General features: G+C 45.5%; 2 protein-coding genes across 11 annotated transcripts in view; one reads left to right on the top strand and one right to left on the bottom strand.

Annotated features, from left to right (window-relative positions):
• TCTN1 (tectonic family member 1) overlaps positions 1 to 7,171 on the top strand; it is a 17,097-nt gene extending 9,926 nt beyond the window's left edge. For all 3 annotated transcript variants that reach the window (XM_044990085.1, XM_044990086.1, XM_044990087.1), the window contains 10 exons: positions 237 to 346; positions 1,244 to 1,264; positions 1,888 to 2,016; positions 3,329 to 3,454; positions 3,848 to 3,930; positions 4,393 to 4,533; positions 4,816 to 4,972; positions 5,274 to 5,399; positions 6,029 to 6,173; positions 6,694 to 7,171. In XM_044990085.1, the coding sequence (XP_044846020.1) occupies positions 237 to 346; positions 1,244 to 1,264; positions 1,888 to 2,016; positions 3,329 to 3,454; positions 3,848 to 3,930; positions 4,393 to 4,533; positions 4,816 to 4,972; positions 5,274 to 5,399; positions 6,029 to 6,172 (1,037 nt within the window). In that variant the 3' untranslated portion in view covers position 6,173; positions 6,694 to 7,171. The remainder of the gene's footprint in view (positions 1 to 236; positions 347 to 1,243; positions 1,265 to 1,887; positions 2,017 to 3,328; positions 3,455 to 3,847; positions 3,931 to 4,392; positions 4,534 to 4,815; positions 4,973 to 5,273; positions 5,400 to 6,028; positions 6,174 to 6,693) is intronic.
• On the bottom strand, positions 7,092 to 23,182 carry HVCN1 (hydrogen voltage gated channel 1). Of its 8 annotated transcripts, XM_044990091.1 has the most exons (7): positions 21,402 to 21,430; positions 14,631 to 14,745; positions 13,069 to 13,310; positions 12,088 to 12,192; positions 10,702 to 10,933; positions 7,911 to 8,023; positions 7,092 to 7,497 (listed from the first exon to the last, which is right to left on the bottom strand). In XM_044990091.1, exons 3-7 carry the CDS (start codon positions 13,270 to 13,272, stop codon positions 7,432 to 7,434), a joined length of 720 nt encoding a protein of 239 aa, XP_044846026.1. In that variant the 5' UTR covers positions 13,273 to 13,310; positions 14,631 to 14,745; positions 21,402 to 21,430; the 3' UTR covers positions 7,092 to 7,431. The 8 variants fall into 8 exon arrangements, with proteins under 8 accessions (XP_044846026.1, XP_044846029.1, XP_044846028.1 ...); XM_044990094.1 differs by lacking the exons at positions 14,631 to 14,745; positions 21,402 to 21,430 and adding an exon at positions 23,045 to 23,182; XM_044990093.1 differs by lacking the exons at positions 14,631 to 14,745; positions 21,402 to 21,430 and adding an exon at positions 22,173 to 22,300.

Raw genomic sequence — 23,182 nt, 5'->3', positions numbered from 1 at the left:
TACAAAAGTGATAAAGCATTTTAGCTACAGTTGTACCATAGGCTGCATAATAGGCACTGATTCTAAGATATAGTCATATGCTTGTATGGAGGTGTTAATAAACAATCTTTTAATTGAGAGCTGTCTAAGAATTGCTTCACATTCACTTTCTGTGTTGCATTTACTTGAGATTTTTATGTCTTTTGCTTTTCATAAATGGTTTTTTCTTTAGTTCTCTGAGTAATACTTTTTTACAGGTTTTCTAGTAAACCAGGCTGTGAAATGCAGTAGAATGATAAATGTGGGAAATTGTAACACCACTCAAGCACTTAGTATGCTGTTCTACGCCAACTCCAGCATTTTAGCAGTAAGTAGGATTTTGAAACACAGCTGCTGGCAGACAGTTGGTATTTATTTCCTATCTCCTCTTCACATCTTTAGAATTACGTAATTTCCACTTCCTAAGGGAAGTGGGATGATGACTGTTTACTTTTATATAGGAGTTTAAATGGGATTTGGAAAAAATCTTTTTCACCATCATACCTTGTAGAAATAGCCATTCCCTCCACCACCCCCCCTTTCAAACTCACAAAGGAGAAGCACTTATTTGCTGGGGGCTTATATAACCAAAAGACAGCCTGGAAGATGTGAGTTTGTGAATGATTCTAGGATTGCTGTTGCTGAGCTAGTGAACTTATGGTAGAGGCATGGGTTTCTGCTTTCGATGTGCATGCCTAGGCTTTCATAAAGAGCCGATTGCCAGGAGCCTAGATATATCCTGCTCACTTTATCTTCAGAGTTTGTGCTGCAAAAAGGCAGGCAAGACTGGAAAAAGTAAGAGCAGACACCAAGTTTTGGTAACCTTTTAAGAAAATCTTAGATCCGCCTATTCCTTGCTGAATTTATTATAATTATTATTAATTATTTGTGGGAGTTTAGCCAAAGTTAAGGCCTAATGCAAAACCCATTGAAATCCAGGAATTTTTCCACTGATTTCAACGGGCACTGGATCAGACCATAAGGACTACACGATTTTGCTCTTAAGTCATGAGGAGTAGCTAATTTTGGCAGTGAGGATAATATATGGTATTTCTAGTTACTTCCCTGATGTGAAAGCCATTGTAATGTTAGATAATTGTTGGTAGAGAAGAAAGAAATAGACAAAGCAATTAAGTCTTAACCACTTACCTTTTTATTTATTTGCTATTTTTAGCTAATGATTTAGCTGTTGTTTGAAATAGCTTGTTTTTGTTCCCTCCCCTAGGTACCTAAGTCAAGTCAGATGGTAAGTAACATTATTTCTTAGATGAGACAGACTTGGGGTGAAATCCTGGCTTCATTGATGTCAATGGGAGTTTTGTCATTGCCTTCAGCGAGGCCAGGATTTCACTCTTGCTGTTTAATCCAAGCAAAATATGCACTTTAAACCAGTTAGCCTGTCTTCTGTCAGCAGTGGTACAGTTAACAAGTGAAAGGGTGCTCAAGAGCTTGGAGCTACTCCCTGAGATGACTTATTCATTTTGGTGATTAATTATATTTGGGTGGGGATTCATAGACTCTAGGTTAGCTCATGTTTGCTATTAAAAATGGAGCATCTGACTGGTATTCAGCAAGTCATGTAACCTGACCATTGTTCTGTCCCTCTAGAACAGAAACCTCCGGCTAGCTCTTGAGGGTTTTAGAGCATGCCCTTCTAGGGTACAGACAAACGCTTGTAGCTCCTGGCTAATGTAGCTGTCTCTAAGAAACAAACGACTACTTTCCAGGAAGCCACTGTTCTAAGACTTCTGAACTATAACAGTTGGATTTATTTTAAACAAGAAAAAGTATCAGTCATCCAGGCAAGATCATGTGCCTAACAGTTCAGTTATACCCAGTATTAAGAAATGACACTTGTTTATGTTTCAGGTTAACATTACTGTCCAGACCATAACTATCCAGTCTCTGAGTGGAACACGTACTCTGCTGAACAGTAGTGATGTCCTTTTGCTCCCCAAGTATTTGGATGATCAAGTGTGCATAAATGTAGTTCTTGGGGTAGGTACACATTGTTTTTCCTCTTTGTACTACATTAAAGGCATGTATGTATTAGATCATTCCTATTTCACTCCTGCTTCTCAAACTATTGGAAATCATGACACTTCCAGCTAAAATGTGGTGAAGAGTAACTTTATCTTTGGGAGAACGGAGCCTTACAATATACAGCATGGTATCCTGCAACTGGATTGGAAATGCACACTAATGCAAAATGGAGACGTAGGATAAAATCCATCTATTACTACTTAATATTTACTATTCGTGTGTGGCAGTTTACATAGACAAGATACAGCAGGGGTCCCCACGTCCTGGCCGGCGGTGGAGCACCCGCCAAAATGCCTCCGAATTTCTGCAGCATTTCGGCAGCGACGCCTCGATGACGCCGCTTGCCGCTGACAAGTGACGTCATCGAGAGGCCGCAGAAATTCGGCGGCATTTCAGCGGGTGCTCCACCGCTGCCACGGTCCTTTGTCTGGCGCCTGCCAGACGAAAAGGTTGGGGACCACTGAGATACAGTCTCTGTCTCCAGGAGCTTAGAATCTAAGATGAATCTGAGACAGGATGCTTGGGGGAAGAAGGAATACACAAAATAAGATTAAATTGCTGGTTGGGTTGGTACAATGCATATTAGTTCATGTCTATAAATTTTTTGAAAATAACTAAACTTGAGGGTTGTATAGGACAGTGAGTAGGAGAGATGGTGTCAGGAAATCAGTTTTGAGGAAACTGGGAAGCATTAAATTATTCCTATACACTGATAACGAATGTATTGATTTGTTACATTTGTGTCCTTTATCTCCTACATCTGTTGAGAGGGATACTGATCTCTCTTTGCATCTTTGTAAGGATCACATTTTTCTCTTAGGCTAGACCACAACTACTTCCTTGAATATCACTTCTGTAGTCAGTTGATGAATGGGAAGATAGAGAGAGAGAGTGTACCTACTTATTCTCTTTTTCCCCAAAGTTCCTTCCTGATGAGGGGAAAAGCCAGAATACAGAGGTTATTCCCCCCCAGACTCCATCAGTCCCTACCCACTAAAAAAACATATGCAGGTATGTCTGACTTCTAATATGTGGCCACTATAAAATGATCAGCCATGTACTGATTAGTGATTCAAATCCTGCCATTCTACAGCACGGGACTTTACGTGGGTATTGCAACTGAGAAGGTTTCTAGATGATGGTGGTTGTGATCCTCCAGCACATTTATCCCTAAAGAAGGGGAGAAGTGTGGAAAGATTCTCTATATAGTTTGGTTTTTAGCTAATTTTTTACTTGTTCTAACTAATATGGAAAACTCTGTTTTCAGGTGAGTTATTCTATTATGTACACCGATGCAGGAGAAATAACAGCTGCAGCTGTTTCTTTTGTCCTGGGGACAATTAACAATACAATGCTTCCAATACAGCAAAGCTTTGAAATCACTTTTACTCAGGTAACGTCTAAAGATATTATAGAGGATTTGCTGAAAGATAATTTAATAACAAACCTTATTAAACTTCCATCAGAGCTAATTACCAGTGAAGTAGAACACAGCTTACACTGGATGGATGAGCAAGGCAGAATTTCAGAGCTGTGTGTTCACATCCTCCAAATGCTTTGGTATTTTTCCTTTTGAAGGCTCAGCAGGTGACTGTACACCTATGTGCAATTAAGGCAAAGTGTTGCTCTGATTTCAGTAAACACTCTTGTAGTCCTAGGCAGAAGTCTTGTGTGGATTGATATTTCAGACTATTCAAGACCGCTTATCCTAAATGAATTGACTGTCTCTGTCTTCCAAATATTTAAGTAAAGCATAAGAACTAATGTTGTGTAATTTGTGTTACAGCTAAACACAAAGCCAGTCCCTCTTAGTGGAAATCCTGGCTATGTTATTGGATTGCCTCTGAGGGCAGGATTTAGACCTCCTGGATATCCTTTTAACATCTAAATGTGGCTTATAGCAGCTTTGAGACAGCTTCTTGCCTAGGGCAAGTACTTTAGATCAGTGAATGAAATATAAGCATTGACCGTCTTCACGGTAAAAGGTGGGCAAGTAGATGTTGTGCCTGGGTTGAGATATCTTCATGATTACTTGTCAAGGAGGGTTTATAGCATTATCTTTTCCCAAAGTTATGCATTCCTGCTAGCCATATTTCAGAAATATCCACTGGCTCAATCCTGTACCACTATAATCAGTGGGAGCTTTGCCATTGACTTCCAAGGAAACAGGATCAGGCTCTAATTATGTATTCTAGTAACATTTCTAAACTACCTACAGAGTATCTTGTATTATTGTAGCATTTTTCACTTACATTTTGAGGATTTTACTAAGGATTCCTACTTCATAACAGTCTGAATATTTAATATTGTGCCTTAACACTCTGCTATTACATCTGGCATTATTCAGAGTACCAATACATACGGTCAACTTACTATTTTGCAAAGCTCATCGAACCAGGACTGTCTTGCAGTAGAAGGAGTCAGAACTCCAGTATTATTTGGTTATAATATGATATCTGGCTGTAAACTAAGGTAAGAGGGTAACTTTCCATTGAGCAATTCTCAAGCTATAATCCACTAGTAATAGTTCCATTTACCCTATTAGAATCTGTTCAGATGCTATAACTTTTGTACAACGTACTGGTAGTGAAGGTGGGTGTTGAATACTTAGTTTAAAAGTAATTTAACGGAATTGTCTTGGAATAGCTGTGTATATATTACCAGCTATAGTCAGCACTGTATGAGAGCAAGAGGAAATCATTGCTATGCTAACCCACAAGATTTCACTTAAATTGATCTTTTCTTTTCTGAAAGAATCACTGCAAATACAGAATGTCAACTCTTGGCCAATATCATCTTGAATGTACTGAAAGGACAAAATTTTCCAGAATACGTAGCTTCATTTGGAAATTCTCAGGCCCAAGATGTATTGGATTGGGTGCCAGTCACTCACATCCAGTCTTCAGAACAGGTGAAAATAACTAAATTTTCTTTTAACACCACACTTGAGTCCTCAGCTGCTGTAAATGGACACTGAAGTCCACAGTAAAGTCAATGAAGCTACAGTGATTAACATCAGGTGGGGACCCAAGTGCTTTTATGCTCACATGAATAGTGTACCACAGCACATGGATAGCAGCATTGTCTATTGAGGGGAACTATGGAGTTACTCTGGTAATTTACAAAACTCCCACATTGAGCTGTTGGCTATTGTAGATGTTTAATAAAATGAATGAAAAAAATCAATATAAGCTAATCTGTAATGTTTTCAGGGTGTATGCCAAATCCCAGTATCATTTGAAATAGAAGTGAAGTGGAGTAAATATGGATCTTTGGTGAACCCACAAGCTAAAATCGTGAACGTCTCAGCAACGGTCATTACCACCATACTGGCCCAGGTATGTGGTAAACTTGCTTGATTTAAGAGTGGAAGAATGTGTTTTGTTTAGAACACTAAAGGTGGCGGTTTATTATACATTACCTAAACGTTGTGCATGACAGAGGCCTTGTTATATAAACACTGTTGCTCTTATGTTTCCCTTAGGGCACTTCTTCAGTGGCCACAGTAAAGCCGCAGCAGTGCTTTAATGTAACTTGTGTAGCTGCCGCACAGCGCTGGGAGGGAGCTCTAAAAAACACCTCCACGAGGGGCGTAGCTCCCAGCATTGGTGCACTGTCTATACTGGCACATTACAGCGCTTGGGGGGGGGGGGGGTGTTCCACACCCCTGAGCGAGAAAGTTGCAGTGCTGTAAAGTGCCAGTGTAGACAAGCCCTTAGTTTGTCAAAAAGAGATCAAGATAAAACTTTGTTAGAATGTATCCATCAGGTTTCACTGCAATTCAAACATAACTGTGGGCTCCTTGCTACAAACAAGTTTCCAGTGAAATTGTACACGTCTCAAAAAGGAAATTCCATGATGTCAAAGTAGCTATGTTACCAGTGACAGCTAAATATTTAACTCCTAGTGAAAAGTCAGCTATATAAAGCCAGGGTGAGCCTAACACTTATCTGTATCTTTATTGCAGACTAATTTTGGAAGTGAAAGAACTGTTCAGATTGCAAGTTCTGTTACTTTCATTGATGTTTCTACACCAGCAGAGCCAGGCTATAAAGCTCAACCAACCATTGATGCCAAGTTACCCTTTGATTTTTTCTTTCCATTTGTTTAACGTAAGTATACATCCAAACCCCATTCAAGTTCTACTTCTTAACCTAAGTAACCACTGGGCATGAGATGAACAAAGCCCTCGGCTTACCCTGCTTTTAAGGATAGTAGGAAATGTGCTGCTTCTTATAACTCTGAAGGCTGAAATTAAACTCCCTTTAAGAGAGCTAAACAGACAGGCTGGGGATTTTCCAATGTCCTCGGTATTGGCTGATCTGCTTACATGGGAATCAATGAGAGCAGTTCTTCCAACACCAAGTACTCTTGAAATCCCACCCAATCGGTATCCACACTTCAAAACTGTGCCTGCACATGTAGTAAGAGTGCACTCACTGAGTAGGCCTTTTCCAGCACCTTAGTCAAGTTTGCATTGAGTCTAAAGAACAATCCTGCTAGCTGGAATGATCTGTTAGGATAGGTTATTTTGGAGCATAATCCTCTTCAGTAGCACACTAACTTTTACACACACCACTACTTTAATGTTTTATTTTAAGAGCTTCAGTTACGCAGTTCCTTTTTCCCCAGCCCACATGCAAATGAAAATGAAGAGCAAGAACTGAAGAAATAATATATTGCAAAGTATTCAAGCCTGCTGCTGAGGACGCCTACCTTATCTGGATGTAGCTGATATGGTTCTGCTCTTGTTCAAAATTGCACGTGCTGGGACTAATTGCACAATTAAGTACAACAGCACCTCCGGAAGTGAATGCTACCCAGCAACAGGACGATACGGCCAGAGCAAAGAGTAGCAAGGAAGCTGCTCTGACAAAGACAAATGGGAATAGAGTAGGAGACGGTTTAGAAACAGAATAATGCTGAGCTGGCTTCTTGAATTGCAAGCTCCTACCAGGTATTGCAAATGAAGAACACGCAGCAAAAAACAGTAACTCCTTGAAATAAGTTGTGCCCCCAATATTCACAGCTTTGTAAATATCTGACTTTATTTAGTTTGTTGCAGCATTAACTGTACAGCTATACAATTAAAGAGTTATGCAATACATCGTTTAAGGGAGAATGCTTGTTTAATTTGTCAATAATCTGTTGTAAGACTACCCGTACACTACAGGAGCTTTGCAACACCTTAACCAGACTCTTGATTAAATCTCAGGTAGTAAAGTAGAAACTACATCTAGACAATACTATACAAGAGAGCACGGAGGTATATAAAGTATCTTAGAGGTCAACAAGGGATGGTCAAACTAGCAGTTTTTGCACTGGAACTTCCTCAGGGAAGGATTTCCCTCGCCCTAGACAGCCAGTCTTTTATTGTGGCTGGTGGACAAGTCCATGCTGTTGTAACAGCTTGTTGAGCCTTTCGATTTCTTGCTCCTGTTGGAAACAAAATCTTATTAATGTAGCTCATGTCCTAAAACACTTTCCAAACTATAACCAGAGAGCTCTTCTCCCATTGCTGACAAGGGAAACAGCACAGCTCTTCAGCAAGGCATTGCTAAATCAAATATGTGCTCACCCTACATAACAGAAATGGTAGAGGGAATTGGAAATATCATTACCCTTGTTTGAATGGGCCCTTTTGTTTATAGGACACCCCAAGGTGCTCTTGTACCAACTGCATAGGAGCTGGGTAGATTTCATGGCCAAGGTGCAACATCCCAAATCATGCCGCTGGGACAAAACAGAGCCCAGAGCATCACCTGGCCATGGGTCTCCTAGATAGCTAGTTGCTGGGAAAGGACTAGTCCAGCTCATGCAGCTGTTTAAATTTTTATGACCCTTCTTACCTTCTCTGTGCAGCTGTATTCAAGTTGTTCGACTTTTGTAGCGAGTTGCAAATTTGCTTGCTTCAGCTTCGACACCCGTTGTTCAGAGCGTGTCTTTACTGATAAAATTATTCCTAGGAAACAATGCAACGAGGATTAGCTTTATGATGTAAAGCAGCAGACAGTAGGAAGTTAATAGCATCTGTGGTTTGTGCTCAAGTCTTTTGTTTTATATCCATGTAGTCTCTCAAACTCTGCTCCTGCCCCCAAGTCATGCTTTTTGTACTGCGGTTCTCAAATTAGCCCCACAGGGGCTTCAAACACCAACATCTTGCTGGGAAGTGGCACTCTGCCGCCAATGACCAGGTCCCGGTCATTCAAATCTCTACTTTGAATTTAGTCCTTCAGCAGAACTCAAGGGGATGTGTGGTTGAGTAACAATTTGTACCTCCATTTTAAACACAGGTTTTCCATTGTTATGGCCTTGGCCTTAACCTAACCTAGCTTAAAGCGCAACTAAGGAGACAAGTACTCTTCTTGAACCCACTAAAACAGGAAGATAAAACGCTGACCATCCAGTCTAGATCCAAAGGCTGGGTGCTGCCTTGACCAGGGTTTCAATTGTTCTTTAAAGCTTTTAACTTCTCTTTAAATGCCTCTGGAAGAAGGACATTCCATTTCCCTTCATGATACAAGTGTCTTTCCTTTTACTAAAGCCATTGCATATAATTCCTCCCCCATAGCTGAGGCAAGAATTACCTTACCACCCTTTTCTTTACAAAGAACTGCATCACCAAATTCTTCCTAGCCTCCTGTTGGGTGACAGTGCCGTGTAATCAGAAAGCTGGCATCCTGTGCTTTGTATGCCTGCTGTTACAGCCAGTAGTACTGGAGCCAGTTCTACATACTTCACGGCCCTGATTTTCAAGTTCTTGCCTCTCTAAAGGAGAATGGAAACATCTACACTGCTTTTTTGCATAGATTCCACCTCCTCTATGGACCTGATGACTGCAACCACCTGGCCTGAACACAGCCTGAAAGCTATGGAATCCTGATAAAGCCAGAATCTGTCCCCACCCTGTCTAAGCTCGTTCCTTCCAGCGACTGCATTGTTGCAGGCACAGTCTCCAGCAATTCAGGAAATGTGAGCAATCTGGCTTCATTTATTTATTTGTACAACAGACTCTTGTTATGACCATTAGGGAGATCTGGATCAAAGGGAAGGGAAAGCAAAACCCCAAAGATAAGAACTCCCCTTCCTTGTAAATATTTGAGACAGGACTAAAATGTTTAGCTTCAACTAAGATTACATCTTAAGACTGAGATAGCACTGTCTTACATATGCATCATTAGAGACTCACTCTAGGCCACTATTCGTCTCCAACCTTCACTCCAGATTAAGGTCAGTGTCTGTTTCTACACGCAAAGTTCATTTATTCTCCCTTTTTCCTAGAGGTGGCCATTTTGTATTTAAATCTGTGCAAGACACACATTATGGACACAGAAATATCTTTGCTTTGTCCTAAATAAATGGTGATTCACAACTGTGTCAACTAATGGGCAGTTGTGTAAAGTGAATGTGTAGGTGTTGTGTACAGGGGGTACAGTACAGGTGTAGGTCTGAGGTTTTAGCCTTGAATGGGGGAAGATCAGGACTTCACATATTTAATACCAAAATAGGTTCTTTGTGATGCAGGAAGGAAATGGTTCCAGCTACTGGGTATGTGGTTTTTTCTATGTACTGTTTTGTTACAGTAGCAGCTAGGTCTGGAAGGGGAGGGAGGAGGAGAAATATAACTGCCAGCCTTTTATTTTTTTCTTTGCTCATCTCAAGGAAAAATGTAAACAATTCTAAATCCTTTTTTGTGAGTGACATATTTAGGGCAGGCAGGCTTGTACATATTTTCATAGTACTGTACAATTAAACCAGAATCAACTGGAAAAAGATCCTAAGTAGCACAAGGACCGTTATCCAGATCACCACCAGCAGTAGTCTGGAAAACACAGTGACAAGAGGAAGGGCTGAAGAGGCACAATGCATATTTTACTAGTGAACTGCAATCCCAGAAGGACAGAGAGACTACACTATTCCCCCCGACATGTTATTAAGACACTCACAAAACACAAAACCAAAGCATATGTTATCCCTCTTCCGGGGGTGGCTCTAGCGATTTCGCCGCCCCAAGCATGGCGGCACGCCGTGGGGGGCGCTCTGCCAGTCGCCGGTCCTGCAGCTCCGGTGGACCTCCCGCAGACGTGCCTGCGGAGGGTCCGCTGGTCCCGCGGCTCCGGTGGACCTCCCACAGGCGTGCCTGCGGATGCTCCACCCCAGCCGCGGGTCCGCCGGAGCCGCCTGCTGCCCTTCCGGCGACCGGCAGAGCGCCCCCTGCAGCATGCCGCCCCAAGCATGCGCTTGGCGTGCTGGGGCCTGGAGCCGCCCCTGCCCTCTTCAAGAGTGAGTAATCTAAGAATGTTTTAAGAGTAGTGTGCTGGACATATGAGTATTATTTGGTTAGGGCATCTGGGTTCTGCCACAAATCAGGTCCCTGCTGTGTAGGAGCTGTGTTACCCCAACAAACAGATGATCCTACCCCAAAGAGCTTACAAACTAACTCAGGCTAAACTCCTGCAACAAAATCTGCATGGGCAAAACACTTGTGTCCACGCAGCACTTGCTGCAAGATCAGGACACAGGTTAGCAAATGTGCCTCTTGCATACCTCTTTGCAAACCCACCCCCAACCCCTCCACTTGGTTCAGCAAGTGAAATAGCCAGCAAATTCCCTGAAACTAACTAACTGACATAAATTTACCATTTATAATTCTGGCCACTCGCCACAGTCGGAGTAGGATCAATAGTCCAGCTGCTTGAAATTCATGTTCCCGAAACAGAAGGACGACATCGATGATAAACGAAACCACCACCACTATTCCATCCAGGACTTCAAACTTGTGGTGAAAGAATTCCAGGCGATAGACAAATATTTTAAACCCAACTTCCACCAAAAAGAGGGTTACAATAGAAAGGCTCAGGTAGTGAAATACCTGGAAAAAGACAATGCCAGGTAGTAAGTAGAAGCCGCACAACTATTAACATTAGCAAATTAGCCTGATGCATGTCCTTCATTCTATTAGACGTACTCCTGCCCCTTTGGTTGAACAGCGAATAGGCAAAGTAATTAAGTGTGTGTAACAAAAGGATCTTGCTGAACAGAAGAGAAGCTACCAAACATTTGCATAGTATCTGTGGACGGTCTAAGGCCTTACCTAAACTAGGATGTAAGGGGTGATGTCAGCACATTAGCTAATGTGTTTTAAAAGTCTAGTGTAGACAAGGCCTTTAAACACATGCTAAATAAGGTCCCTCCTAGAGTTTACTTCAACCAGCTAACATGGGTTAAAACTACAACTGCCTTGTCTTCACTAGGATTGTAACACTGCTTATTTTAACACCAGTTAAAAATACACTTTTTTCCTAGTGAAAAAGCAAGTCCTAAGAGAACAACAGTGGATAACTAAGGGCTTATCTACACTTAAAACACAACTGCGCTGATGTAGCACTTCTGTGAGACTCTGTCTATACAGATAGGAAGGGTTCCTCTGTTGGTGTAGGTAATCCACCTCCCCGAGAGGCAGTAGCTAGGTTGACAGCAGAATTCTTCCATTGACGTCTACACAAGGACTTAAGTCGGCTTCACAACACGGGTTGGAGTGTGGATTTTTCACATCCCTGATCAACACAGTTAAACCAACCTAATTTTCTAGCACAGACCAGGCCTAAGTGTCGTCTTCGTTAGTCTGCAGACAAACAGCTACAAGGCCTGTGCTGCGTGGAGCTGTCCCAAAAGCAAAGTCTTGTCTATTTTCACTGTCGCCTTTCAGAACTCTGTGGGCAGTCATAAAATAGGCGGATCACAGTAATTTCACTACACCACTCGGGAAAGCTTCGGGTATCTGTAGAGACAAATGCTACAGAGCAGGACCCAGACCAGAGAGTGGGGAAGGGAAGATTAGTCCAGTCTCAGTTGCAGAAGCCAGGGTGCCATCCTTAGGCCCTGCAAGGGATCTCCATCTTTTGTAGCCTCCAACTACTACCACTTTGATAGATCTGAGGTCCCCCAATCCCTATCTTGCTATCTGGCTTTGAACTGCCATGGAGAAGAGAGACTGGTTCACTCAGAGATTTGCCTGCATTTTACCTTTGGTGCTATTTCATGTTTGTCTGGGTGGATGATTTTCAAGTCCAGAAGCAATTCAGCGAGCACCAACAAAGCATCCAAAATGACCAAGCAAACAACCAATATCTGTGAGGAGAGGAAAACAACAGCAGGATAATAAATACTCCCTTGTGTTTAATGTTTACACTATTTAGAGCAATTGACAAACAAATTCATGGTAAAATTATCCAACCTGCATATGTACAATCTTACCAGGACATTCAGCCTGAAAACTAGCAGAGCTATGAAAGCTGCCCTGGACGGCTGATTGGGTTTATTGTATTTAGATTAGTTTCCATTTGTGCCTATCTGAGACCCTAGGTGCCCTCATCACTAACGCGGACAGAGAAAGGAACACTGAACCGGTCTCGGTGCTGTAATTCCTTACTCATGGAAGCAGTCTCATTAATATCACGTGGATTACTCGCTTTAGTAAGGGTTGCAGGATCTGGCCCTTGATTTTCCAGTTTAGATGACTGCCCACAATAAGTAGTTTATAACTAAATTTGCAGTCTTGTTTAAACGTATGAAATTGCTTCATTTACACGTGACCTCGTTTAGTCCTGAAAATAAGCAGAAGTCCCTCCAGATCAAGCAAAGATTTCTCCTTACTCAGCGATGGGAGTTCATTAGGAAATCCCTGCTCACATAGGAACTCAAGGTGAATTCCCACTCAGCCTCCACCTCACAGAAAGCTCAGCATTAGGGGAGCTTTACATTGCTCTCAGCATCTCAGGAAATGCTGTGACTCATTGCAAACTGAGTCATGTGGATTTTAGAAAGAATGTATTAGTTCAGCAGATTATTTGCTGATTTTCACATAAAAGATTATGGGTCTTTTAAAGAGTTCTTCTCTGCCCAGGCCCCCTTCGATGTTAGAATTTATTATTTCTTTTACATCTATTCTAATTCCATGAATTTGTAATGCAAGTCAGGGTTTCTCTTGGCCGTTTGTAACCTTACCTGAAATTTGTGGGAGCTGAAGAGCTTTTTCATCACATCGTGGAAGGAACGAGGTCTGACTGAGGAATTCATGTTAATCGTTGAATCTTCCGGCTTCTGCCCACCTTCCTCCTCCATCTGCTCGTCCTCCCATTTCTTGTAGTCATTGCCCCACTGCGCAGGGTCGTCTCCCACAACAGTGAAGTGTTTCAGATACAGCGACATGGCTCTTGGCTAAGCAAGCATTACTCTGCAGAAACACACTATGGGAATAGTCAGAACGTCAGTTTAGCAATGTAAACCACTGCCCTGAAACATCCCAGGAATCTGAATTCCTCCCAAAACACAGCTCAGCAATGCTTTGAAATGGGAAAGCAACAACAGCCTTTTGAACACTTGCATGTTATAGCTTCTTACAACTCAGGTTTCAGAACCACACTGACATTCAGATCTCTGGGTGTGAGGCTCAACCCAATGGAAAGATATCTGGTTCCTGCTTGATTTATTCCAGTATCAAATCTTGACAGATTCTTAACCACACCACGAAGATAAGCTGGTTAACACCCAGGTCTGCTTCCCCATCTAACAGATGCTTTACTACAGGTATCACATATATTGTATCTAGGTTTCCAAATTTGTCATAGTGCTTCATGAGCCATTAGGGATACTTTCCAAATAAGTTCCCCAACAAGGGTGGTTCACAAAAATGTTGTCTTATTTTTTAGAAGATAGCAAGTAGTTTGTAGGCTGGTGTGAAATTGACCTTGTTGATCAAAAATTGCTTAGAGACATTGTCATTTGCTTTGCTTAACATAACCTGCATGTTGTCATAGGGTTGAGGGAAATCAAATATTTTTGCATTCAGACAGATAGGCAGGACAAACAGTGCAAGAAAAAGTAGGCACTTTAAATGCTTTATTTACATCTGTCTCCAAGCAGCACAGGTTTTAGCAGAAACAGGTCTCATGTCTATTTAGGCTTATGCCATGGAACCAAACGGTTGTTTAACCAAGGCTTTATGCACGTGTTCAGCAACAGATGTATCCTTCATGCCTCAGTGTATTTCAGTAACTTAAGTTTCTGCCTCTCACTTCTGGGGCACATTTTTCCTGATTGCTCTGTCTGGGGTCTCTGTGCTTTACTGCATCTAGTGCCGTCTTCTTTCTCCATGCCCTTCACAGGCAAGGATGGTTCTCTGGCCTCCCCCACAGCACTGACAGTGCCCAGGACATATTCGCTTTCAGCTCCCAGGGGTTCTGTTAACTGACCTGGACCTGGCTGTTTTTAACAGGCGGTGGGTTTAACCCTGTACCTGCTTGTCTGGGTCTTTTCAAGAGAACACGGAAGAAAGGTTCTGGTGACCAATTTGTGCATTTTCCTTTCCCCAGTATGTTTTGTATCAAAGGTCCCTGTTGCAATAGGGGGCATCCATCCACTCCTTCCCTTCCTGCCATATCCCACCCAGTGCCCTAGGGCTGGCTGTTGGTGCAACATGGAGAAGCACTTTAACTGAGATTACAGTTAAAATAATCATCATCATTGCATGTCTGTTTGTTGTGGGTGTGACCACCTTTACCACATACTTCAGTGGAATGTAACCTTTCAGCCCTTGAGCTAATCCCTTACAAGAGAACTTGGCAGCCAAAGGGCTACTCCACGGTGCTCTGCTCTCTTTAAGGGATGAGGGGGATCAGGAATCTGCACAGGAAAGAGAGCCTGAGTTAGCAGACCCACTGCAGAATCTAGGCCATAGGAGGGAAGGGGTTAAATTAACTCCCTTTCTGAATCATTGCAAAGATCCTCTCCGCCCCCCTGCAGGAACTGGAGTATGAAGTCCAGGCACTCAGGCTCTGATCTTACAAGTAACTGTTTGGCAAACACCCCCGCTAGCACGGAGCGCTGCTGACACCGTTTGCAGGATCGGAGCGTTGCTGCCTACTGCGGTGGCACAGCAGCTTGCACAGGTTATGGGGAAATCATCTCAAGATTTTAGCAGCTGATTTGACAGCCTGGATGGTTCCATTCTGCAGCTACCCACATGCCTCACTGATACTGCACCCCCCGCCCCTCCATCGCCAGGGTACCGCCCCCCCCCGCCACCACCACAGCCAAGGTACCGCACCCCCCCCACACCCCTCCACCATCATGGCCGGGGAACCGTACACCCCCCCTGCCCTTCCACCACCATGGCTAGGGTACTGTACACCCCCTTGCCTCTCCACCACCCTTGATATAACACTATAGGTAACGAGGCATTTAAGGAAGTTTTTAGAGCCAGGAAGTCCTTTCCCCTGAAGAGGGCAAGGTACCTGGCCCAGCTAATCTGTTTACACTACTTGTCTGAGAATTGTTCCTTGTGTGTTGCCAAACAGCAGGGAGACTAACTAGATACTTCAAAATGTCTAAAAACAAATAATACAATTACAGAGGTGAAACACCAACACTTACCCACAACCTAGTGGTGAAAAATAAAAGGCCCAATTGACCTGCTCATCCATCAAAAGGAGGCATTTCCATCAGGCCACCAAGTTACTATGACCAACAATGGAAAATTAGTAAAACATGTAACACATGGAAGTTAGATGAGCTTTCTGTAGGGTTCCAATTAGTATTGTTTATCATTAATTTATGCGTATCAGGAGATTGGCTCTTAGAAGTTAAACTTTATTAGGGTTCTCTAATACCACCGCGCACTGAATGGGTATGGACATCATTCCATTTGTGACACGTGTCGCTACCCTCACAGTTGAGCAATAACGAGTGTTTGTTTTTAAGAAGGTGGGCTACGGTGTAACAGCGGAAAGGTAGAAATTCAAATGTACATAACCCAGAGAGAACATATAAGGATAGAAACAACTAGATGTCTTTGGAGCAGGGACTGTCATTTACTATGGCCCTGGATGAAGTGACTGTGATAAAGGGAGAGACTGAGACAGAGAAACACTTTCTACTTCAATGTCCCAAATATGGGGAAGTGCCAGAAAAATATTTCGTCAAACGATCAGGAACGATAAGAGACGTTTCTTCAAAAAGGGACACGGAAGAGCTGTGAGAAAGGAGAAATGGCATCACACGATGTAGCAATCGGTCACCTGATCAGACCAGACAGCAATGACTAATGGCCACAAGGGATCAAACCCCCACAGTGTGTACCTGGGTGGGTTCTACCCACCTGTGACAGATGGCTGAGGGGGGTCTGGTCATCTCCCTACGCTTTGGCAATGCTTATGTCATGCCAAAGAGTCTCACTGAATTTAATTGAAAATTGTGCTTGTGCAGTGCCTACCACAATGGACTCTTTACCTGACTGAGGCCTCTGACCACAACATGCTTGTTGAACGGTAAGAGTGGATCAGAAACAGAAGTGCAGGGAGATCTAACCATGGCTGTCAAACTTTTCTCAACAAAATCTAAAGCGAAAAGTTGCACAGCTCATGTTTTTTTCAAGTCTCCTGGTTTACAGGATTATCTATGACGGGGTGGGCAAACTTTTTGGCCCGAGGGCCACATCTGGGTATGGCAGGCCATGAATGCTCACAAAATTGGGGGTTGGGGTGCGGGGAGCATGAGGGCTCTGGCTGGGGGTGATGGCTCTGGGGTGGGGCTGTGGATGAGGGGTTAGAGGTGCAGGAAGGTGCTCCAGGCTGGGTTCAGAGGGTGGGAGGGGGATCAGGGCTGGGCCAGGGTTGGGGTGCAGGCTCTGGGTAGTGCTTACCCCAAGAGGCTCCCGGAAGTAATGGCACGTCCCCCCTCTGGCTCCTATGTGGAGGTGCAGCCAGGCGGCTTTGCACACTGCCCTGTCTGCAGGCACCGCCCCTGCAGCTCCCACTGGTTGCAGGTCCTAGCCAATGGGAGCTTGGGGCAGGGGTAGCATGCAGAGCCCCTTGGCTGCCCCTATGTGTAGGAGCCAGAGGGGGGACATACCGCTGCTTCCAGGAGACACGCGGAGCGGGGCAAACCCTGGACCCTGCTCCCTGGCCGGAGCTCAAAGAACATATTAAAACATCTGGTGGGCTGGATGGAGCCCCCAGGCTGTAGTTTGCCCACCCCTGATCTATGAGGATGAGGGGAAAAAAAACCACAAGCAGCACAACCTATCCTAAAATAAATGGGGGAGCGGAGAGCTTCTATGACACAGGAAGACTTAGTGCTGGGAATGAAGAACTGCCATCCTGGGACAGACCAGTGATTCAGTTAGCCCAGTGCCAGAGCTTCTGTTGGGGGTGGACAGAACAGGGCAATTTTGGAGAGATCCACCTGTCTTCCCCTTCTGGCAGTCAGATGCTTAGGGTCGCCCTGAGCATGGGGTTACATCCCTGACCATCATGGCTAATACCCATTGATGGGGCTCTCTTGTACTTTTTTAAACCAATAATACTTTTGGCCTTCACAACATCCTGTGGCAGTAAGTTCCACAGGTTAATTGTGCATTGTGTGAAAATGTCACTATAATGATATTTTATTTTCACCAGGGCTAAGGCCTCCATATTGTACTGAGCAAACTTCAGAGTTATGGCTTTAGGGATAATCCTGCTTCCGCAAGAATCCTTCAAAAGCTGAAAAGCTGTAGGAGAAAGTTCAAGGTAAACACTAGAGTTTCTGTAGCTGCGGGAAGGGAAGCCTAAAACTAACTCAGGTTAAGGATCTAATCCAGAGCCACTGAAGTCAAAGGGAGTCTTTCTACTGCCTTCAGTGGACTTGGGACAGGCCCTAACCTGGGCTAGAATACCGGCTAGACCAGTCTGTGATGGGATAAGATGGGGGTGCTGCATCTGGTGTTACTTTGTCAACTCTGCTGCTACAAAACATCTTCTGCCCTGCCTTGCAATAACCTGTAGCCTCTGACTCCCTTTGGCTGGGAATAAATAGCTCAGTGAATTGCAGTGAAATCCTGTCTTGGAGGACTTTACCCTTCTCAAATGCTCTCCCCAGCTCCTCTCAAGGGCAGCTGCAAAGACAGCCCTGTGGCTCCAAGAGGCAGGAAAGGAAATTTCCCTGACTTTATTATTTGTTCCATCTCTTTAGCTGATCTTGCATCTTACCAAATGGGCTGAGATCTGCACCCATAAACAAAAGAAAAATCTTTTATTCCCAATACTAAAACAAGAAGAACAAGATTCCTCTTACAGAAGTCAGAATTCCCTTAGTCAAACATTTACTATTTCAGCTTCAGACGTTCACAAGAAGACAGCTCCTGAAATATGGCAGCGGTGAGACAACTGGCGCTTTCAGATTAAAATGCAAGATGCTGCAGTTCAGTGTTTGTTTTTTGGTCAGGGGTTTATCAGGGCCGACTCCAGCTTTTTTGCTGCCCCAAGTGGTGAAGGGGAAAAAAAAACACGAAAAAAAAAGGGAAAACCCGATTGAGAGGCCGCCGAAGAGGAAGAGGGAGTGAAGGATCCGCTGCCAAAGTGCCACCGTAGACCCGGACGTGCCGCCCCTTTCCATTGGCCGCCCCAGGCAGCTGCTTCCTTCACTGGTGCCTGGAGCCAGGAGCCGGTCCTGGGGGTTATACAGCCTGGGGTGGGTTGGGGAGTCACTGTTTTATTAAAACAACGAGGAGTCTGGTGGCACCATAAAGACTAACAGATTTATTTGGGCATAAGCTTTCACGGGTAAAAAACCCACTTCTTCAGATGCATGGAGGGCTCTGGGCTTTTTTACCCATGAAAGCTTATGCCCTAATAAATCTGTTAGTCTTTATGGTGCCACCAGACTCCTCATTGTTTTTGTGGATACAGACTAACACGGCTACCTCTCAGATACTGTTTTATTACTCTCCACATTAATCTATGTTAGATACTTATCTGGTCCCCACTGTGAAAAGCTCAGATAGGACTTATTTTCCCAGCACCTCTGTGAGGCACAGCAGTGCTATCACCCCATTTCACACATGGGGAACTGAGCCAGAGAGGCACTATGGGATTAGTCCAAGATCACACAGGGAGTCTACAGCAGGGCAGGAACAAAAGACAAGCCTCCCAAGTCACAGTCTACCGCTGTATCTACTGGACCATTTCCACCCCTATCGCTAAATGCACATCCTTAGCTTAGCTTCACTGTCATCAACAGAAGTCCAATTAGAAATCTGCCTCGTTCGTTGCTTATTCTGTACTTCCTGGACTCAATTACTCTACATGGGCCTGAACCCAGTGGAGGCAGTGGGGTGTCTTTCCATTGACTTTTGTGTAGCCCGTATGAATCAGATGGTCCACATGGAAAGATCACATCCTGGTCTAAACTTCTCCAGAAACACAGGGCATTTGGTTTAGATTCACGCTGGTCCAAACTTCCCCAAAGCCCTGGGGCAACTGGTTCAGCCTCACCTCTTATATAGACACGGTCAGATGTTACATGACATTAAGAGAAGTTAGATATTTACACCCAGCTGCCAAATTAGGAAGTGCTGAAGAAATGAAAGTAATGCTATGCCAAAAACAGCCCCCAAAAGCCACAGCAACAAAACAAATGCAAAATGTTGTCAGGTGACACATTAAAAAAAATCAAGTCTCAAATTGTTACAATAAATACACTGCAAACTCTGAAATATTCTTCAAACATGCGCTAAATCCAGCATGAATCACTGGCAGTGATGTAAAATAAACAGGAGATCCAAGTCTAGTTTCCCCACTAACTAGTAAAATTGCTCAATAGTTAACAATAACCTCTTCCTGTTCACCATCCCTCTTAGGATTGTGACCCCCCCCCACACACACACTTATTTGTACATGGATCACAACTCAGGATCGATTAAAATGGATTGAAAGAATAACGTGCTTGAAAGTTTGTGAGAGGTTCTTCCAAAGAGGCTGCTGACAGCCCCTGCATGAAGATTAAATATTAAATATTATATTACACTGCACATTACAGCAGTCCCCCCGTCAGCTTTTTACCATCTGCACCTGGCTAGGAGGAGGTGACTTTTCCTTTAGGATAAGGGCACATGGCCATGGTTGTCCATGCTTTTGTCACCTCAAGATTAGACTATTGCAACGTGATTGACATGGAGCTGCACCTTCCAACCATTTGGGGTTGTGCCTCCCAGCCTGGGCAGACAGATTCCCGCTGGCACGGCTTGAGCTGGCGTGCTAAAACTAGCAGTATGGACGCTGCGAGCAGAGCTAGCACCAGTCTGTCTACCCAGGCTGGGAGGCATGTTCCCAGCCACTGCATAGACGTACCCCTGGAGAGTGAAGCTGATGCAAAAGGCAGCAGCTTGCTTGCTGCGAGGGGCTTCTAACAGGAGCAAATGACACCAAGGTTCTGGGATGTGCACTGGCTGCCTCCTGGTTAGACTTTTAAAGCCCCAAACGGCCTGGGACCAGCCTTCCCGCTCCACGCCATAGGTGCACTCAAGCTGGTTTCCTCTTGTTATGCAAGAGAAGGGGTGACTGGGAGGGCCTCCTCTGGGTGGGCTCCAAGACTCTGCAACTTGCTTCCTTCCTTGGTTCAAAATAACCTAGTTTTGCCCACTGTCCAGGTCCCGTGCACAAGGCCAGTTTGCGGCGATCTCTGGAGAAAGTGCAGGGTGTGCTTCCTAGACGGTGAAGGGGACTGGCGACTGGCTGAGGGCCCGTGGAACTTATTTTAATGCTTCTATGTAATTCTATTTACAATTAGCTGCATACGGGTACCTGGAGCCTTGGACGGGCATCGTTATTATTTTAACTCTACATATAAATCAATGACCGTAAGGAGCAGGGGCATAACTTGGTGGCTTCTGTTTAGTCCATTGCCGATGGCCTGGGAAGGGCTCGTCTCTCCCCGCAGGGAACAGGCTGTATTGACACAGATGGCACCGGTGGCCAGGGCAGAGCCTCTGCCGCTTGGAGACCCTTCCCCGCCTTCCCGCCCCCAGGGGGCGCTATGCAGCGGCTGGTGGTTTGTGTGTGGTGCAGAGACCAGAGGCGAGGGTGAGGGGCTCCCTGACCAGACACCACAGGGACAGGCTGCACATGGCAGCGGGGCGCGGGTTCGGCCCCCCCCCGTTAGCCCAGGGGCTCGCGCACAAGGGGAGGCCGTTTGCCCTAAGCACAGAGCCAGAGGGGAGGCTGGGTCCGTGCCCCCAGCAGGCAGCCTGCCCAGCGCCTCCCCTGCCGGGGAGCTGCCCCGTCCCCGGCCGGCCGGTGCCCACGGAGCCGGGGCTGGGCTGCTGGCCCAGGCCAGGGAAAGCAGCAGCCCCGGCGTCCGCCCGCTCAGAGACCCGCGTTCCCCGCCGGGCCGGGCCGGGCCCCCCACCCCAGGCCCCGCTGCGGGGCATCCTGCCGGCCCGCCCGCTGCCCTGCGAAGCGGAGCCCCGGCCCGGTGCGGCGGAGCGCCGGGAAAAGCCAGTCCCCCGCCAGGCAGAGCGGTACCGTGTCTCCGGGCTGCCTGCGTCCGCCGGGCTCCGCAGCGAGCTGAGCTGAGCTCTCCCCCGCCCCAGGGGCTGGCAGTGTCCCTCCGCCGGATGCGTGGCCTCCCTCCACCCCTTCCCCCTCATTGGTGCAAGCAAGAGAGAGAAGCAAACAAACAAACAAAAAAACCTCTGCGGGGTGGACTCGGTTTCCCGTTATCCGGCTCCTGGAAGGTGGATTCTCCCTGCAAACTTTCCCTCGGCCCCTGGCATCCTCCGCCCGCCTCCGCCCCACGTGGCGCCCGGGAACTCAGCCCCTGGCCATGTCCCTGTTGCTCGCGGAGCCGCAAACCCCGCCGGCTGCGGTGGGTTCTGCCTTCCCCAGCCAGGTGGGAAACTTTCCCGAGACTTCGTGCCGCGTCTGGGCGGGTTACCGTGTCCCCAGCCTGCCACGAACAACAGCCGGGGGAACTGGGACGTGCCTAGCCCGTTACTCCTCACCCCCGCTGCTGTTCGCTTGCTTGGTCTGCGCCTCACCCTGCTGCAGGACAGCGACTACGATCTGGTCTGTCCCAGGCCACTTTCCCTGGCTGCTTCCCCTGCCCTGTCTGGGCTGCAGCCGCTCCAGGGGAAGGAAATCCTGTTTTCATTCATTTATAGTCTTGTGATTTATTTTAATGGCTTTTAATTTATCCCGGACACTTTCCCCTCAATTCTTGGTCACTGATCAGGACTACGCCCAGTGTGGGAAGAAAAACTGGGTCACTATGACCAGTGAGGGAGGAAAAACTACCTTCTTTTCAGTCCTGTTCCCGTTTTTGTGCCCTACCCTTCACGGTAGCTGCACATAAATACACAGGAGTGTTTGCAGTATTCCCTAAACGCGGAATGGGAAAGCCCTGCGCTGACGTGGTAAGTGCAATCACTAACCGCAGCTACTGTATCTGTTACCCCCGACTCCCAGCGCCTCTCTTATTTAAATACGGGTAGAGCTCCCTGCCTGAACAACGGCTATTCAAGGTAACTATATAATTTAGAAATTGATGAATGCTACTGACTTCAAGCTTATAAATAAATAAGCCACAAAGGATCCTCAAGTTTCCCCTCTTGGGATAGGATGAGCGACCACACAACACGTGATAATGTTGATCAGGTCACTTAATGCAGTGGGTTCTCAACCAGGGGTACATCAACTCATCTAGATATTTGCGCAGCAGGTCCACAGCTTCTGTGACTCCTTGCTCACCTTCGGGGTGGGTCACGGTTTGCTGCGCGGCCCACCAGGGGCCGTGAGCGTCCCTGCCGGCGAGGATCCCCCCCAGCCCTCCTCATGGCAATCGTCACCAAAATTTACAACAGGCCACATAAAATGCTCTAGCAAAGTCAATACTGCGATCTCTGTCACCGGCGTTCCCTATAGTCTCGTCTACACTAGCATTTTAGAGTCTCCTGCGGAACAACGATCAATTATAGCTATATTATTGGCTGAGACAAACAAGGATGTAGGAAGTCAGGAAGATGGAATAAAGAAAATGGGATTGTTTTGCATCAAAGATTTACACATGCAAATTCTAGTCAATCAGTAGCAATAATCACAACTCACCACTTGCCTAACCAGTCTGAGAGGAGGGTTTTCTATATGCAGTATGGAGGCGGCCAACTAACCTGGAGGGTAAGGTAGTAACTCCCAGCCAAAATCTGGGAAGCTCTTCGCACACTGAAGGGTCAGCATGGGAGACAGCACATAGCTGAGTGTGGAAGTAGCAGGTGACCATATTGGCAGAGTTAAGGCAGAAGCTGCTC

This window comes from Mauremys mutica, chromosome 16 (genome assembly GCF_020497125.1).
Source record: "Mauremys mutica isolate MM-2020 ecotype Southern chromosome 16, ASM2049712v1, whole genome shotgun sequence".
In the NCBI taxonomy this organism is placed as follows: domain Eukaryota; kingdom Metazoa; phylum Chordata; order Testudines; family Geoemydidae; genus Mauremys; species Mauremys mutica.
The sequence above is the reverse complement of the archived record's forward strand: the minus strand, read 5'-3'. Positions and strand labels throughout refer to the sequence as shown.